This window comes from Prunus dulcis, chromosome 4, assembly GCF_902201215.1.
Source record: "Prunus dulcis chromosome 4, ALMONDv2, whole genome shotgun sequence".
Taxonomy (NCBI): Eukaryota; Viridiplantae; Streptophyta; class Magnoliopsida; order Rosales; family Rosaceae; genus Prunus; species Prunus dulcis.
In genome coordinates, this window is record NC_047653.1 from 21,958,542 (window position 1) to 21,977,751 (window position 19,210).

Below are 19,210 nucleotides of genomic sequence, written 5' to 3' on the forward strand. Positions count from 1 at the left end.
ACGTAAGTAAGCTCCTTGAAGCTGTTGATCGACCTGGATGGCAGGGTATAGAACCAATCCTGAGCTGCTCCTCGCAAAGTCATTGCAAACACCTTGCACATTAACGCGTCTTCATCTTTGTAGAGGATCATGAGGCTCTTGAAATGCTTCAGATGACTTTCGGGGTCGGAATCGCCTTTGAAGCATGTAAAAGAGGGCGTTGAGAATCGTTTCGGAGGAGCAGCCTGCTCAATTTTGACTGTGAAAGGTGAGGAGTTTGCTCGGTCTACCTTAATGCGTAGTGCATCTTCGAAATTTCCGCCAATCTTTAAGTCTCGAAGTCGGTTATTCACAAGCTTCTCAACGTCTTCTACACGCATGGCTAGTCGGTCACGTTGATGATCTTCGCGATTTAGACGATGCTGATTGACTTCCTCATTGGCTTGCGAGGGTCGACCTTCTCGGTTGTGCTGTCTAGGCGGAGTGTTGGTGGACTGCGCTTGTAAGGGATTTCCAGTAGTTTGGCAACGAGAATTGGTTCTTCGAGAGCGAGTAGCAGAGCGCCTTTCTTCACGGTCCTCATTGTGATGATTGTCGAGTTGACCTCCTTGGGGGCCTATCCTTTCGCGAATGTTTCTCCACGAGCGAGCAGCAGAGCGTCTTTCTGCTCGATCCTCGTCTCGATGGCCGTCAAGTTGACCTCCCTGGGAGCCTAGCCTTCCATGAACGCCTTTCTGCTGGCCTAGGCGAGTGTGGATGTCAGGTCTTGGGCCAGCCTGTCGCGCACGTTGGTCCTTAAATTCAATATGGACGGGAAACTTCGTCTGCTCTGAGTGTGGATTGCGGATGCTTGCGACATGTCCACGAGCTGATCTCGTTGTTGCGCATTTCCTTGTCCGCTTACCCCTGCTCGACCTGCTTGGTTCCCACTGAACTGCCTATCGGCGCATTCGTTTATCCTTTTCTCTTCGCCCTGTTGTCCAAGGCAAAGGTTTTGAGCCAAGTTTATTTGGTTGAGGAGCTGCCTCATCAAATTGTTTTGGTCGTCCATTCTCTAAGTTAGCTGGTCAACTCTCAGATTAAGGTCTACTTGACTTCGTGGATCGGGAGGAGAGAAATGTGTGGAGCCCAATTGCACACGGGCTAGGGTTTCATTGGATGTGTACGTGGGAGCATGCGTCGAGCGTGGAGGCAATGGAGGGAGTGGTTGAAGTTGCTCCAAGATTGGGCCAAAGTCGGCGGTGGTGCTATAAAGGTGGCTAGGTCCGGCCACAGGGCCTTTAGATGGTACGGCGGCGGCGAAGGCCGGTGCGGTAGTCCTCGCTGCGAGTCCGGCAGGTGGCACAGTGGTTTTAGTCACACGGGGTGGCTGCTGAGGGTTCATGGCGGCGAGAGGTGGTGGGGCCGCCATGTCGATCGTGGGATTGTGGGAAGAGTAGCTTTGGGCCGTCACGGATTGAGCCATAGCGGCGGTTTTGCTCCTCGTGCGCTTGCTTCCAACCATGGTTGTTTGGAAGGCTTTGGTGGATTGGAAAATAGGAGGAACGGATTCCTTGAGCACGCGTTGAGTATAACTCGCGCTCTCAATGAAAGCACCAAATGTTTGTGCAAATAATCTCACGGGAGAATATTCGCTTCTGGATCCTTCAACCTTCGATCTTCCTTCTTTCTCTTCCTCGATTCCTGTAAAAAAGATTGGAGTAAGTAGACCACACCCGGGGGGTGTTGGCCAAAGGCCCTCCGATGCCTAAGTTAGTTCGAGTGTTTGTAGGAAAACAATAGCTAAGCAAAGGGTACGGAGTTGTATGTATGGTGTAAACCGGGTGGCCGGAGCCGTGTGGAGAAAATATGGAGAGTGGAGAGGGAGAGAGAGCTTCGGGTATTTTTCTCGGGTATAAGGAGTAGGTTTTCTGAAGTCCTCTGAATGATGAATGAGGTCGTCTATTTATAGGAGCCTCGGGGCTAGGGTTTCGTAGGGATCGAAGTCGGCTTTGATAATATCCGAATTAAATATATTATCTCTTAAGAAGATAATATCTGAATTAAATGATATTATCTTCTCTTTATTAGGATAATATCTTAATTAATATATTTATCCCAATTAATTAATTAGCCAGATAAACTGGTTTAATTAATTAATTTAAGAGATAATCTTCTTTTCCACGTGGCGTGCCCTGATTGGAGACGAAAATATATGCTCCCACAAATAGTATTGACATGTAGGAACCTAAAAATCTTATCCGAAAATATTATCCAAATTAATTGTTTAAGTAAACAAAGTTGTGAAAAAAACAAAAAAATGAATAGTATTTGCCATGACATGACCCGATCCTAATTACACTTTGGAATTCGAACCAAGCCCTGTGCGTGTTCGACATCTGGCAACTGTCGGTCACAAATGACTATTTTACCCTTCCTGCTACAGTTACTATGAAAACTTTCTCTGGACTCCAGCCGAAAATTCGGCAGAGTCTCCCCTGTATTTTGACTAAACCCAACTTTTTCCACCTGTCAAACAATCGAATAAATCCACACCAACTGCCAGAATAGGGTAACCAAATATTTGCCAGCTTCAATTTTCCACTAAAACTAGATATCAGAGCAATTTCTAAAGTTCACAGGGTCTCAAGGATTTTTCCACAAAACTTTACCTTACTTGGTGGCACGGAAGCTAGAGATGACCCGGTGGTGGATCCTGCGTACTTCTACGGCCTGGGGGCGAAAAACAGATTGAAAAATGTGAGTGGACAAAAATAAGGTTTTTGGAAACAGTTTTATAACTATAATAACCCCCATTTAAAATAAGTAAGGACGTTTAACTATTTTTCAATACAAAGTGTTCAAATAAACTTGGATAAATATACTGATGAACATACTCATATAACTGAACAAACATATAAAGATATAAATGCGTGAATATCAAAGAAATTGGTATAAAATACTGAAAGTCATAATTAGATAAAAGAAAAGTCAAAATCCTTGAAACTACCACCTATTTGTACCTCTGTCATATCCGTCAATTCCCCTGGCAGGTCTCGGGCGTCACGCAGTCTACCCGAGCCGCAAACTGGCAAAATCAGGGGACTATGATCAGCCTGATCCGCCGGCAGGTCTCGATGACACCAAGTCGACTCGAGCCGCTCTGGCAAGATACAGGGGACCGTAGTCAGCCTGATCCGCAATCCTGGCAGGTCTCGGGGACACAGAGTCAGCCGAGCCGCAATCCTGGCAGGTCTCGGGACACCAAGTCTGCCGAGCCGCAAATCCTGGCACTCACGGTCCGAGCGTCCCCGTAACTTGTGAGGCAAAGTCAAGTGCACTGACGTAAACTGAAATCGGACTGGATGTCCGTAGACATCAGTCCAACTCTGGGTAATCACCAAATAAAGGGTGGGTACATGGTGGTTCTAAAATAAACTATTTTTAGAAAAATCTAATAACTCACTGCCTTTTTATGAAACTGAAGTTTAACTGCTGTCTCCTCTGATAGAGTTCTCAAACTCTGCTTTTTATATTACTGAGCTTCAGTAACTAAATAACACGTAAATCAAAGCATTGTACAGCACAAATCACGTTCGAAAATAAATAGTTCATAAAACTTCTTCAAGATCAATAATGACATTAACCCATATAAACTGTTTTATAAAAGCTTATTTGTATAAAATCATTATAAAATCATTTAAGTAATCTCATTTATATAAATAATTTATATAACTCATACATATAAAATCGTGTATGAAAGAAAGTCCACTCGCTGATGGTCCAAGCTAGTTGGACCCTTCGTAGGTCCCTCCTGTAGGTCGACCGGACTTCTGGTGCCTGACTAACCATGAATATTAAATTAATAAACTGCTGAATAAAAAGAATTAAATTAAACCCCCTGCCCCCGGCTCCTAAATACGTGCACTCGTTTCAAGTTACTCCTATGCCCACATTAGCCTTTCAGACACTTGGATCAGTTTTGGAAAATCCGATGCTTAGTTAAGCGATAAGCTGTCAGATCGGCCAACCCGGGACCCGTGGGGTCCACGATCTCCGATGGCCAATCTGGGCTTCTCTGAAGGTTCCTCATAGAGAAGGAACCATGTTCCGCGAATTTGGTCCGAAACGGACGGTCGGATTAGCCGAAATCGCGTTATCGCTTAAAATCCAAACCCTAGCCCCAGGGTTCGCGATTTCAGAGTCTCCGGGACTCTGATTCGCAATCCGTCGAATCCTACCCGATCCTGAAATCATGTAGACCGACATATCCAAAATTCAGTGCGATCCAACGATCTGACGACACTGCACCCAAGGATCGCACGATATGGAAAATCCATTCGGGGCTCAAACGGACTCCGAATCGAGATCCGCGAAATCCTACGCGCTCGTGACGACACGAGGATCTCAAAACTGTCCAGAGTTACTCCACCACCCTCGCCCACGCGCCGCCTCATGCGCGAGCAGATTTGGGTGTTCTAAGCGATGTCGGGTGGTCGAAAAATCTCATAACCAAGACTGGGAACTCCTATCCTAGGTAAAACACCCCATTTGGAGTCACTTTTGTTCTTGGACATACCCCAAAAAGTGACCAGAAATGGCCGATCACGGCGGCCGAAGTTTCAGCCAATTTTCAAGTCGAAAATCGAACCCCTTAGAGCTAAAATCGATCGAAACCCATACATCCATCAACTAGAACACGAAAAATAGCTGAGAAACCATACCTTACTCGATCGATTTGGTGGAGAATTGAAGGAGAAAAACGAGCTGGAAGTTCAAATTGGAAAGTCGGCAACAATGGCAGATTCCGGCTAGTTTCCGCGTCCCCGTGGCTGAGGTTGGTCGGAGAAGAACGGCGGGCGAGTGGCGGTTCCAGCAGTACCCACGGCGGAGATCAGCTCGGCCGGTGGTGGCCGGGCCGTCGCCGAGAACGAGCGGAGGTTGAGGGAGTCGCGCACGCGGGAGAGAGAGAGAGGAGAGAGGAGAGAGAAAGAGAAGAGATAAAAATCTGATTTTTTTTTCCAAATTACCATTTTGCCCTTCGCGGTATTTTGATCATATTTTCTTCGTTACAAGTCCGATTCGGGTCTACTCTATGTCTACGGACTCGTTTCGCCGTGCTCTACGCAATGGCGTAAACGGGATTGTCAAATTCTTTTTCGATCAAAAAGTCAAATTTTCCTATTAAATAATGCGAGGGCAAAATTGTCTTTTTGCTAGAAGATATTAATCCTACTTTTTAGATATTTTATTTCTTTTTAGATATTTTGTTTTGGGTTATTACATGCCATGACAAGCGTAAACTGCTGGAAACACACTTTGCTGGAGGGGGTTAGGGCAGCCACTATTCACGTGAATAGTAGCTGCCCTAGAACTCCCCTTCCTATGGCAAATAGTTAACTGGTGGAAATGCTCTAAGAAAATCGAAAGCTAGATAGAAAAGGAGAAACTCTGAGTTCCAACTGATATAGAAGCTGATGTGGTGTCATCATCTAACAAACACCTAAGAGATCGCCATCTGGACAAATAGTTCAGCTTATTTCTCATTTTAATATTTTAAATAAATAAAAAAATTCCGTTTCTTTGCGAAAAATCTCTCTGCGTTTAGTTCTGCTTTCCACACCAATTTGCTTCATGCTTTTGCTCTTCCATATTCCCACCCCTTTTGAAGAGAAAGAGATCCAAGGTTTCTGGGTTAGCGGAAGAAGAAGAAGACGAAGCTCTTGGTGTGTTGCGGTGCTAATCGTCAGAGGAACGAAGGCCTCTCATTTATAGAGAGGTTGGTGGTGTGGGGTGCCGATCTGTGTCGAATGGTGGTCGCCAGAGATGCTTCACGGGCTCGCATTGTCTGCAAAAAGGCCTGAAGAAACTGAAAGAGGTGACCCAGCTCTGCTTTTTTTCTTCTACTGAGTAGTGAGTGCTCTGTCATGTTTTGAACATTTTTTTTGATTCTTTGGTGTTAATTTGCTTGGATAGTGGATCGTCAGCTTCGTTTGGGTAATTGATGGTTAGATTTGGCTTAATGAGGAATTTACAGCTCTAATTAGGATTGGATTTTAGGGATTTCTTATCTTTCCTCCTTCCATCTTCAATTTCGGTGGATTTTCAGTTGAAATCTGTTGAATTTTAATTTGGAAACTTCCTTCTTTTCATCTGATATTTCCATCCAATAGGTTGATTTCGGCCATATTTAGCCGGTACACAAAGCTTTTATTCTTGTTTTAGGGTCTTCTTACAAAGGTATAGCCATGTCCTTACGTGTGGGAGATAATAGTTTTTGTCATTTCCCGTTATACGCAAAAGTGCCAGTTCAATGTATCTGTCTGCACAATTGGGAAAATGCAATTTTTTTTTGTATGAATGAGTAATGCGTGCATATATCTTTTCTTTTTTAAGACTGAGTGAGCGTTCCTATTTATAAATGTTTTTTTTTTTTGTTACCAAATATATGTCCATCAATATTTTGTTAATTAAATTTAAGATTACTTCCTTTTCTGGGTTTTTATTTCTCTTCCAATGACTTTGATTTCCACCCTCCAGTGTGGCAACAATCACCAGTGAAGGTTATATGATGGAGTTTTGCTGAACGTATTCCACTATCAAAAAGTTGAGGTGCGTTTGAGCAATTGCCTTTTGCTTGGGAGATGAAAGGAGGATATAACTTTAGATTGATGGGAAAACCAATCTCTCTCACTCTGGCTGCCTTGGTTTGTACAACCATATTACTTTGGGCTTGGGAGAAAAATCCTTTTGCTGATACTCTACTACTGGCCCGGGAGCATTTTACAGTGCCTTCAATAGGTTTGTTTGCTGATCCATACGTGTGTTCAGCTACATATGTATCTTTTCTCTCTCTTTTTTTTTTTTTGGTTCTCAATGAAACTTGCTGCATTATTTTTATGTTTATGCAATAATTAAAATGTGCATGAAAACTAAATTAAGAACGCCTTAAAGAAAGTGCCCAACCATTTCTTGGAATTTTTAAATAGTTTGAGACATATATTACCCCAGAACTTTTTGTTTGACTATTATTTGGGTTAATGTTTGTGACAAACTTGCTTGACATATTTTGTTAATACCTTTTTATATTCGGACCCAAAAAACCCCTTTCATGTTGTGCCTGCTATATGTTTTGAAGTGCCTGCCACAGCCTCTTTGCAAACCACAGTGGCATAGAAACTTATGACTTAATTTTTGGTATTTCCATATTGGATTGCTAGGAGTGAAATGGTATCTTGTGGCATTTTGAAGTAGCCGCTCTCAAGAACTGAATCTGCTTTGCTTTGTCCTTCATAGCCCACACTTTCCGGACAATGTTAGAAGGCAGTGAAAAAGTAGTTGCTCATCTGAATGATGATTTGCAGTGATCACATTTAAATAATACCCTACCTTTAAAACACATTTGAGCAAGATTCCTTTTTTGCTGAAAGCATAACAAATAGTTATAAGAAATGAGAAGGAAACTGTACCAAAAAATTATCGAATCTATGTTGTTTATTTGACAATTTATGTGACTCCACATACTACCATCTTTTATATTTCAATTATTACTTGATTCTGTAAGCTACATGGAGCACACTACAAGAACTGGGTATACAGAAAACCTGATGGCCATGGACTACCTTGGTGCTGTTTAAAAAAAAAGCAATAATAATAATTTTTATTTGTAAAACTGTGTAATAATGAATGGATGGAGGGCATTGAACATGATATTTATAGTACCCTAATGGCTCTTTTCTTTTTTTTCCTCTTGTGGTCATCTTGACCACTTTTGTTTCCCTCCCTTACTTTCAATATTATTTCGTTTCCTTATAAATAAATAAAAATTTGTTCACTGTACAAGAAAAATCAAAATAAGGATATGATAACAGATCGACAACTTGCTTACTATACAAGAAAAATCCGAATATGCATATGATGATGGTTGAACTTGGGTGGTGATGTAGGATATGTGGATAACAATGCTTGCGTGAAAAAAAAATAAAAATCAGTGTTGTAGACAATTAGGGTGAGATGAAAGAAAGTTTTGCCTGCTAATGAAGATAGGAGAATGACATGATTTGTGGTTAGTTGCTTGCTTGGCTCTCAAAAGAGCTAAATAGTGAATGGGAACTTATGTATCTGTCCAGGTAATTAGGATCTAAGGATCTCTAGCTGACCTCATCAGATTCACATGCTGTAGAAATTAGAATATGATGCATTCTGAAATGTGCTAAGTCATTGCAAGCTTCAGTCTCAGCTACTTATAACTAGTTTTTCCTGCTTAATTAGGCAATACTAAAAGGGCTGACCTATAAAGTTCTGGAGATATTATTGATATCACGAATCATTTCAAACCTGCTTCAATTTGTCTGCCTACTGATGAATTGTCTGTTGTGATTTAGATTTTCTTGGAGACTCTGCAAATAATTCCTCAAAACCTATGAAGAAAAATGAAAGTGTTCAAGGGAAGGATTCACATTCGATCACAAATGAAGATACAAAAGTGGTAGAAAATTTTGGCACTGCACCAATAGATTCTATAGCCGCATTCTCTCCTGGAATGCAAGAAAGTGATGGGAACATGCAATCTTCTTTCCAGACTGAAGGTATAGTTCCTTTTCACTGGGCTGTAAGCCTCATCGTTATACCGTTTGCCCTGAATTACAGTTATTTTCTTGGTTTAGTGAACTGAACTTGTGTTGAGATCTGAATGCTCTCTTTTATTATTATTTAATTTAATGAGTAGAGACGGTTAAAATGACATGCCTCATAAATATAATGCGTTCAATCTGCCTCTGCGAATTGTTTTTAGTATTTAGTATTTGAAGAAAGAAACTGTATTTTATTACATATAACAGGGGTGGCCAAGATGGCCATAAAAAGAAATTTTTTATTAGGGGATCGATTGTTGTCAGTGTACCATGATCATTTCACGCCATTAGCTTATTTGACGTGGTATGATTGTATTCTTATTGATGTTTGTTAACAATTAGAACTTCAAGGTGGTGTTTATAGAAACTGGTTAGGCAAAAGGATCTAATTTGTGTAATTACACAATTTCATATTATTATATATCTGGTCCTGCCACAATCAATGCCCTTCAATTTATTCTTTGCCTCGTTTGATTGTTTCACTGGTCAATTACATGTCAAGCCTTCCCCTACCAATGCATGACTCCGTTTTAGAGATTGATGGTCTATCAAAAGTGAAATGGAAATTCCCAAACCATTTCTTCTTGTGTGCGTGTGTGTGCGTGCGTGTGTGTTTCTTTTTCCAGTGTGTGGAAAATATGCAATAAAATTTAGTTGGATCATGACTGGCAGAGTAGGAAGAAGTTGTGTGAAGTGACGAGTTAAGTTTTCTGGGTTTGATGGCAACTGTTAATTAAAAAGTTCTTGCTTTAAGCTCGAAATTAAATTAGTTGCAAACGACAGTTGGATCTGGGAAAAGAACAGTTTTGTTATTTAGATTGATAATTTGATGATGTCCCACTCCCATGGTATTATGGTATGGGATCTGATTTGAGGTTTGGTAAGGAGGGCCCAAGTTTATTAACTTCTGGCCTATTGGTACAAGTACTAGACATTTGGTTGATCATTTTATGGCAAATTTGTACAAATAGGTGCAAGTGAAGTAACAGAGAGAATAAAGAGTGGATACACTACAATTTTGTTCTTGGGTTTTCACCATCCTTAAAGTTGCATCGTTCAAGATTGTTTTCTTTTTGCCTTTACTGTGTCCATGTTTGGATTTAAGAAAATAATGACATGGCTGAATTTTATTTCTAATTACGGTTTTACACCACATATACTGCCATGTCTGCTGATCTGATATCATCTTCATTAGAATTATTTAAGATCCATTGTTTTGTCCTTTAATTCATTTCATAAAATAAGAACAAATTAAAGAGACTGAACGAGGAAGCTGCAGCGCCTCTTCATACATCCTTGATCCATTTCACTTTCCCTCATCCACACCCAATGCAACATGCCTGCCCTTGATATTACACCTGCCCAAGCCATATGTCAGGGTCCCAGCCTGTTGAGCTTCAGACAGTAGTAAATTGGTGAATATCCGTGAATCATCAGTGTTGCATTGATTGATGCCAATAAGATTTATCTCTTAAATTTTTCTAATTTGCAGAAGTTTGGGTTGGGTATGATGGTTCTTAAGAGAGAGGATTTAAAGATGGGTTGAATGTGAGATTGATGGGTTCTTGTAGATTGTGCTTTGGAAGACGGAAGTGATATTGAGGAACTTGGGGAAGATATGGGAAGTGGGGGAGTGAGAAGGTATTTTGTGCTGTTTATCTGGTTTTCTAGGCTTTAGCCAGAAAAAAAGATTTGCTTTTGTATAGAAACAAATCCACAATGACAGAAAATGTGAAAGATAATAAAAACAAAGAGGGTAAAGCAAGATAAGGATGCATGTTCAAAAGATGCCTTAAAATCTCTCCCGGACGTCTTTGTCTTGTTGGGAACCTCTTCCTCTCTCTCTCTCTTTATATATATATATATATATATATATATATATATGTGTGTGTGTGTGTGGCCAAATCAGGTGTGGTGGAAGGAGGGCATGGAGAGATCAAGAATAGAGACAAAAAGTGCTGCAGTTGCTAATTCTAGAAAGGAAAATAGAAAAACAAATAAATAGTGTCTTTCACAGAAAAAAGAAGATGATTTCGCTGTTCACATCACATTATATGGTTTAAAACGAGTTGTGTCATCCCATCAAGTGCATAACACCTGTTGCAGATCAAATTGTTTGCATTCTAGAGAATATTGAAGAACTTGTTTGAAATAAAGTTTGAAGGATCTAAGAAAAACTTGGGTGAAAGCACTGCCAACCAAATTCTAATCTAGCACCTTCAGCCTCCACCTCAAGAATATAAAACAATAGAGCAAAAAGAATAATTTATGACGTAGTAGAAAAGAGTGAAGGAGTTGCAGGGTGTAAAAGAACTCTCGTAGACAATTAAACGTAAGATTGCTCGATATGAGATCTGGCTGATTATGAGTGTGTTCTTTTCTTTTTATTTTCTTTTTGGTTGGTTGGGAGTAGGGAGGAGAGAGGTTTCTGTAGATAAAGTTTACTAGAGATTATATTAATACTGAAAAGGGAACGCGCATGGAAGGCATTTTATAAACATGTTATTGATGATAATTATAATTGAACATCAAAATTGTCAGTTTGATGAAATATAATTCTGGAGGTATATATGTTGTTAGAAAAAACCAGTAATTTCTAATCTTAATTTGGCTCTTGTTGTTTATGTAATCTGAGTCCTTTACTCTTGTAAAGTTTGATTCTGGTTAAGTTAGGTCAATCTTCAATGGTTAAATTGTTCTATAAAAGAATAGCAGAACTGTTCAATTATACTATGATGAAGTTGACAGAAATATAAATACATTATACGTGTAGTTTTTCGATGGAAAGTCTCATCTATCTGTTGAAATACTGTTTACATTGTTTCTTTGCTACGTTGAAAGGCTTCCATAGTTCAGATTTAATTCATGGTCACATCATGTCATGCAATGGTTAAATGGTTTCTAAGGTTATGCAGTTTTCATCTCTGCAGCGTGTAATTATGCCAAGGGTAGATGGGTTGCAGACAGCAGGCGGCCATTGTATTCTGGGTTGAAGTGTAAGCAGTGGTTATCAGAAATGTGGGCATGTAGACTAACACAACGAACAGATTTTTCTTTTGAGAGATACCGATGGAAGCCAATGAATTGTGAAATGCCAGACTTTGAGCGCTCTACCTTCTTGAGAAGGTAACTCTGTTATGTTTGAACTTATTTATTTGTTGCGCAAGTTATGGTCTTCTTCTTCATTTCAAAGACATTTCCGCTGGATGAGAAACAGCTCTGATTATGTTGTTTTTGGTTTTTTTTTATCTTCCATTATTTTTACAAACTTTTCCCAAGTACAGTTTGTGATTGTCTAATTAAGTGCTTCTTGCCTGGTTAACTTGTGAAAAGCTTCAACTTGTCTTTCAATTTGTTTCTATTTTTAGACTGAAAGCATATGCTTCTCCCCTGGTTCCCACTTCAACCACTCCTAAACTTTTCCACTAGATTATATCCTCAAGTCGTAAACGATCCTTCTCATATAGCCTTCTGAATCCTTTAACGAGGTGGTCTCCTGAGTATAAGATTTGATGCCATGCTATACACAGAAATTGTTTATTGTGCTTTAATGTTCTAAATGTGACTCTGCTTTCAGAATGCAGGACAAAACAATTGCTTTTATAGGAGATTCATTGGGTCGACAGCAATTCCAATCTTTGATGTGTATGGCAAGTGGTGGTGAGGACAGCCCAGAAGTGCAGAATGTCGGAAAGGAATATGGCCTTGTCAAACGTCGTGGAGCCATCCGTCCTGATGGCTGGGCTTACCGATTCCCAGACACTAATACCACTATCTTATATTACTGGTCAGCAAGCCTCTGCGATCTGGTGCCCCTTAACATCTCGGACAAAGCCAGTGATATTGCAATGCATCTGGATCGTCCCCCGGCTTTCATGAGACAATTTCTTCATCGCTTTGATGTGCTTGTTCTTAATACTGGGCATCATTGGAACAGGGGAAAGATTAATGGAAACCGGTGGGTAATGTATGTAGATGGAAAGCCCAATGAAGATAAGAAGCGTGCAGAAATTGGGAATGCCAAGAATTTTACTGTGTATAGTGTTGTCAGGTGGGTTGATTCACAACTTCCATCGCATCCTCGCCTCAAAGCTTTCTTTCGGACTATCTCACCGAGGCATTTCTTTAACGGTGACTGGAATACTGGGGGTACCTGTGATAATACTACTCCATTGGCTGGAGGAAGTGAAGTGGTCCAAGAAGGATCAAGTGATTCAGTAATCGATGGTGCTTTGAAAGGTACAAAGATAAAGATTTTGGACATAACTGCTCTTTCTCAATTAAGGGATGAGGGTCACATATCGCACTACAGCATTAGAGGAAAAGGAAATGCCGGTATAAATGATTGCTTGCACTGGTGCCTACCTGGAATTCCAGACGCATGGAATGAACTCCTTGTTGCACAAATATAGGAGGCTTTACCACATCCACGTCGTAGATCAAATCTGCTATTCTTCATGGTCTGAAAAGAAGGCCAATTGTTTTCTGGTATGAAATTCTTTTGTTGTAAATTTCGGTGTTAATAGAAATAGGTAAAGCACCGATTTCCAAATCATTTTCCATTGAATTGGATGCTAGTTGTTCACACAGGTGTTTGATTAACACCGAGAGAGTGAGCTGTACCCTCATACTCTGAATGGGTAGCAGTCTCTGTCAGTTGTACTCTACTGTATTGTACCATTGCTTGCCGCTAATTAATTTTATGAGAGGTATTTTTTCAGGCTCCTTGCAAGTTCTTAAATGTCGACAATAGCTTAGCTAGTTGAAAATGCAGTTGATGTTTAAAAATTTTGTTCTTCAAACATATAAGCAAGCACATATGCACTCACCGGCTAGTTAATATTTAGTGCAATCAGTAGGCTTAAAGGAGAGATTGTCCTTGTTGAGGTCATAGCCTAACAAGAAATTCCTTTTTGCCATGTTGCCAATGATGGAAATACCTAATTAAGTAGGTCCGAAAGCAAAGCAGACAACATCAGTTGACAATCTTATGAAGGTATTCAAAGCTTTCAACTCCACATTTGCACCAATGAAATGTGCAGTGATTATTGGAGCTTTGATCTCCGATTTTGTGTTGCAGCAAAGCTTTAGGTTGTAACGAGTTTGTTTATGTGCTTTAGTTTTATGGCCTTACTCACAGTCGATTCCAGCTTATTGTAAAAGTCTTCTTGTAAAAATGTCAATGTAGTCCTGGAGTCGATGATAATATTGTCCATGCCTCTTCCTGATGAAGCAGAAGCAGAAGCAGCAGCTAATCTCAGGAAATAGAAAGTCTACGTTGTCGTAACGGGGAGTACGAGGAAGTGTCATATCGCAACCTCTTACGTCCCACACTCATGGCCTCCAATCTCAGGAAATAGAAAGTTTAGGTTGTCCTACAAATAATGAAGAACCCATTTGAGAGTTCATTTTGCTGCCAAAGCCAGAAACCACATCTTTGCTGCCAAAGTTCATTTTGCTTGTTGAGTTGGGTTTCGAGAAAGCATGCACGAGGCAATCGAACTTTCCATCAATTGAAAATGAAGAACCCATTTGAGAGATAAGGGACACTAATCTACGTCCAAGGCCAATCATAACTGATGCGTCCCCCTTGGAAGAGGCCACCATTCTGTCCACACCCAATCAACGGCGGACTCAGGAATTTTTTAAGAGAGGTGCAATTTCAAAAGTTAAGAGCTATTTAAAAAAAAAATAACTAAATATCCTTATAATTTAAACAATATACATGTAAAATCATAATCAAAATCAGCAACAAGGGACAAGGAGTATAATCTATAAACAGACACCAAATTGCTTTTTTTTTTCTTTTCTATTTGTATGTTCCACAGTAAAGCAAATAGGTACAACTATATCAAGCTTCTAACTAGTTTTTTGCTGCTTTGACATGTTCAAAGTAGTAGGATTGCCTACTATCAACCGCTTACCCTATATTAGTCCTTCAAACCTTGACATAATGTCATAATTGCAGCATAACTTCTGAATAATAATCAAGTAGAAACTTCCAGTTCCACAAGCTAACAATGACAGCCAAAGGAAAAAATTACAGAGACCAAAATTCACTAATTGGAGCAAAATCAAACATACCCAGTTGGAAAAGAGAAAAAAAAAAAACAATCTTCTAACCAAAGTTTCATAGTAGCATTTCCTAATGAACACTGCTTAGAGAAGAACCCAATTGGACCAACTAAAAGTTGAATGTAATTTACGTCATTGAGGAAGAAATGCAGCATACCCAGATGGAATTTCGCCTGAGTAAGGACTTTGAGCTTCTGTAGAGCCCAATTGAGTACAAGTTTTGTGTGCATTTTGAGAGTGAAGCAAAGGGGGTTTAGAAGTTGGCTTAACGAAAGTTGAAGGAAAAGAAGAGGAGGTCTTGCAGTTTTTTGCCCGCAGCAGCTGCAGCGCAGTGCCCAGGTGGTTTGGGCATTTCGTCAAACACGTTGCGTGCGTCTCTGGTCTGAAACAGAGGTGCAATTCTAGCTGCTCTAATGGACTTTTCCGCCTACCGGAGGTGCATGTGCACCTCCTTGCGCCTGCGCAGGTTCGCCACTGCATCCAATGATGGTTTGCGGTAGTACCTGTACGAAATTTTGTAATGACAAATTTGTTCTGTATTAGAATTAGAAAAGCAGGAGGTTCCTCTCAGAGGCGGCCTTGGGCTAGGGCTAGCCCGGGGCCCAAAGTTGAGGGAGGGTCTAAATTTTTTTTAAAAAGCCTATGTATATATGTATATATAAAAAATTAAAAAAAGAAGATAGAAGCCAAACCGCCTGTACCTATATACAAAAGAGGAAGCCAATCAATCACTTATTATATTCTCAATCTCAAGAAACGTAATAAGGAAGAAAATCCATTATTAATTATACAACTAGCCTCTTCCTGCACGCGTTTCCGAGCCTGCAAGAGACTTTTTTAATAAAAAATTTTAATTTATTTTAGAATTAAAAAGGATAATGGGTAGTTGTGTTCCATAAAAATCCATTATCTGCTTTTTCTTTTAATTTAAATTTTTTTCAAAATATGAAAAAGTGTGAATTTACCATATTATCCTCATTTAATTAATAATTTGAATTCTTAATATTTGCATTAACCAAGGGCATTTTCTGGTATTTTGAATGTTTCACCATTCTCTACCTTTTGCTTAATATATATAGATATAATATAAAACAAAATATGGGAAAATCAAAACAGAGCTTCTTAGCCACAAAAAGAAGAAGAAAAAACCCTTACTAACGTATCACCTTCTCAGAAGTTCATAAAGCAAGTTATTATTATTTTTTTGGGTGATTCTCATCTTCTCCAACATAGAGTTGGAAAACAAATCATCCACAAGCTAGACCAATGCCTTTGAAGGTATTTTTAAAAAAAAATAGATTCATATAGAATCTAGATGTATAAATTTTGTAAATTGTAATACATATCTTTATTAACTTTTTCTTCCTTATTAGTTGATTCAACAGAAAACTTGGCTGGGATTCTTGTTCTTTATAATTGGCAGTTTCAAGTTGAAGAAAATATGCTCAAAATCCAAGTTTTATTGTTCTTTGTTAATTAGTTTTATTGTTTTTTATTGCATTGTGTTTATTATAAAAATTAAAAAATGTTTCCTAAAAAACAACTTTCCGGAAATCTCAAGAGACAAAGAAAGAAAAAAGAAGAAGAAATTGCTCACTGATCTTTGAATAAATATTTTGTTAAACAAACCAATGCTTCACTTGAAAATTTAGATGAAGATGTACCAAATGAATATGAACAACCAATTCAATTGGAAGAATTAGCAGAAAATGAGAATGATGTGAATGAAGAAATTGGTGATCTAGATGAAAATGAAAATATTGATGAACTTTCCCATGAAAATGAATGTCCCGATACAAGATTTGATTTGAACATTTATGATCCACGAGTTTGGGATAATCTTGATGCAAAAATGAGAGATTTACTTGCAGAAAAGGATCCCATAAGAGAAACTAATCTCCAATTCCCCATGGACGAACACAATAGACATTTTTCCTCAAATTATTATCTTTGTACGTTACCAAATGGGGAAACTAAGGATCGAAAATGGCTAGTGTATTCAAAGGAGTTGGATAAAGTGTTTTGTTTATGTTGTAAGTTGTTTAAAACAATGAATTCTTGAAGTCAGTTAATGAGTGAAGGTACTAGAGATTGGAAACATCTTGGTGAGAAGTTTAAACAACATGAAAGCATTATTGAACACCTCACTAACTTGAGGTCTTGTATTGAATTGCAAATAAGATTGAAAACACATCAAACAATTGATAAAGAATTACAAGAGCTAATCAAGAAAGATACACTACACTGGAAAAATGTTATTGTCAGAATCATCTCTGTTGTGAAATGTCTTGCTATACATAATTTGGCGTTTTGTGGAACAAATGAAAAAATTTATGAAGATGATTATGGTAACTTTTTAGGCCTACTTGAAATAATTGCAGAGTTTGATGCAGTAATGCAACACCGTTTTTGACTCATTCAAGATAAGAAGATTCATTATAATTATCTTAGCCATAAAATTCAAAATGAGTTGATAGCTATTTTAGCATCAAATGTTAAACATGCAATCATTGAAAAAATAAAAACGGCTAATTATTTTTCAGTCATTCTTGATTGTACTCCTGATGCAAGTCACAAAGAACAAATGACTTTAATATTGAGGTGTGTAGATGTTTCAAGTACTCCAATAAATATAGAAGAGTATTTTTTAGAGTTTCTAAATATAGAAGATACATCGGGATTAGGAATTTTTAATAAATTGCAAAATGTAATTGAGTCCCTTATACTTAATATTGATGATGTGAGAGGACAAGGTTATGATAATGGCTCTAATAAGAAAGGGAAAAATCTGTGTACAAAAAAGATTACTTGATATAAATCCTAGAGCATTTTACATGCCATGTGGTTCTCATTGTCTCAACTTTATAGTTTGAAATATGGCCAACTCATGTGTTAAAAGAAAAATCTTTTTTTGGAGCATGCCAATGCATACATACGGCATTCTCTAATTCAACAAAGTGATGGAATGTGTTACTTGATTACATAGATGGCTTGACTTTGAAATCATTGTCAACTACACATTGGAAAAGTCACATTGAAAGTGTCAAAGCAATAAAATCTCAAGCTTCCCAAATCAGAGAAACTTTATTTAAATTAACAAAAATTAGTGAAGATGCCAAATTGAGTAGGAATACTCAAAGTTTAGTATCAGGAGAGCTTTCAAGTTTTGAATTTATATTAAATTTGGTTATTTGGCATGACATTTTGCATAAGAATAACTTAGTATAAAATTACAATTTGAAGACATGCGTCTTAGTGCTGCTATAAGACAATTAGAGCAACTCCACCCATTTGCCCTTAGCCATGGCAAGGGTGGAGCTAGGGTAACCACTATTCACGTGAATAGTGGTTGCCCCTTGCAAATAGTAATTTGTGTTTCCACCCGTTGTCATGGCTAAGGGCAATTACTATTCATTTTTTTTTGTTTTTTCCTCCTATTTTTTAATGAAAATAATTAATTTGGGTAATATTTTCAGATAAGATTTCCGGGTTCCTACGTGTCAAGACTATTCATAATCAGATAAAATTTCCGGATAAGATTTTTGATTCAAATTTCGGATAAATTTCAAAATTCAAAATTCAGATAAATTTTTGGGTTCAAATTTCGAATGAATTTCAAAATTCAAAATTCAAAGAAATTTGGGTTCAAATTTCGGATGAATTTCAAATTTCAGATAAGATTTTCATCCAATAAAATCAAGCCACGTGGCATGTCTATCTTGCCAAAATTTTCTATAAAACCAGAGGCTCAGCTCATACCTCTCACACCACATCTTTCTATATTTTCATTTCTCAGAGTTTAGAATTCATACTTCATTCATTCTCAATGGAAGAATTTAGGAGATGCTTGGAGAGGCAAGAGCGAGAAACAAATGAGAGAAACCGTAGAGCAGACTCCATTTTCAAGCTATTGAAACTCTGTACACTAGGGACTACCTGCAAGCAATATTAACAAAATATATATATATTAGGAGATTAAACTTAATAAAACAAAAATTATAAAATACTTACCTCGTTAGTACGATTTTCCCCACTTCTATAGTTGTCCATCGCTTTTGCTAGGGCATTTCTCCATTTTCCCAACTCTTTATTGAGAATTTTCCACCTACTAGATAATGTCATCTCCGTACGAGTAGACCCCGGAATTTTTTCACAAAATTCGGCATGAATTTTTTTCCACATATGAAAATTTTTCATCTCATTGCCGGACACGGGACAATGACAAATTTGGAGCGAAGCCTCACACAAGGAAACATCTTCCATGATGCTCCAAGCCCCTCCGGTTTCGATAGAAGAAGCCATAAAAATATGAACTCAAAATGCTAGATGAAAAAGAGGAAAATGTTGAGTAAAAAGAGTGAATAATAGTAGAAGTATAATGAAATGTAAGAGTATTGGTGTTGAAAGTGAAGGGTATTGATAGGTATTTATAGAAAAAAAAAATCAGAATTTTTTAGAATTTTTTAAAAAAATTTACGATTTTTTTTCATATTTTTATTGCCCAAAAAAGCCTCAGCCGTAGGATGGATTTGGAGAAGCAGATC

At 38.4% G+C, this 19,210-nt stretch overlaps 1 protein-coding gene across 2 annotated transcripts; it reads left to right on the forward strand.

Moving 5' to 3' along the window:
• Positions 1-5,470: 5,470 nt before the first annotated feature.
• LOC117624931 (protein trichome birefringence-like 14) lies at positions 5,471-13,311 on the forward strand. Of its 2 annotated transcripts, none has more exons than XM_034356463.1 (5): positions 5,471-5,871; positions 6,499-6,759; positions 8,343-8,546; positions 11,522-11,717; positions 12,169-13,311. In XM_034356463.1, the coding sequence occupies exons 2-5, from the start codon at positions 6,603-6,605 to the stop codon at positions 13,001-13,003; spliced, it is 1,392 nt and encodes a 463-aa protein (XP_034212354.1). In that variant the 5' UTR covers positions 5,471-5,871; positions 6,499-6,602; the 3' UTR covers positions 13,004-13,311. The 2 variants fall into 2 exon arrangements, with proteins under 2 accessions (XP_034212354.1, XP_034212353.1); XM_034356462.1 differs by having other exon boundaries at positions 5,471-5,836.
• The last annotated feature ends 5,899 nt before the right edge of the window (positions 13,312-19,210 follow it).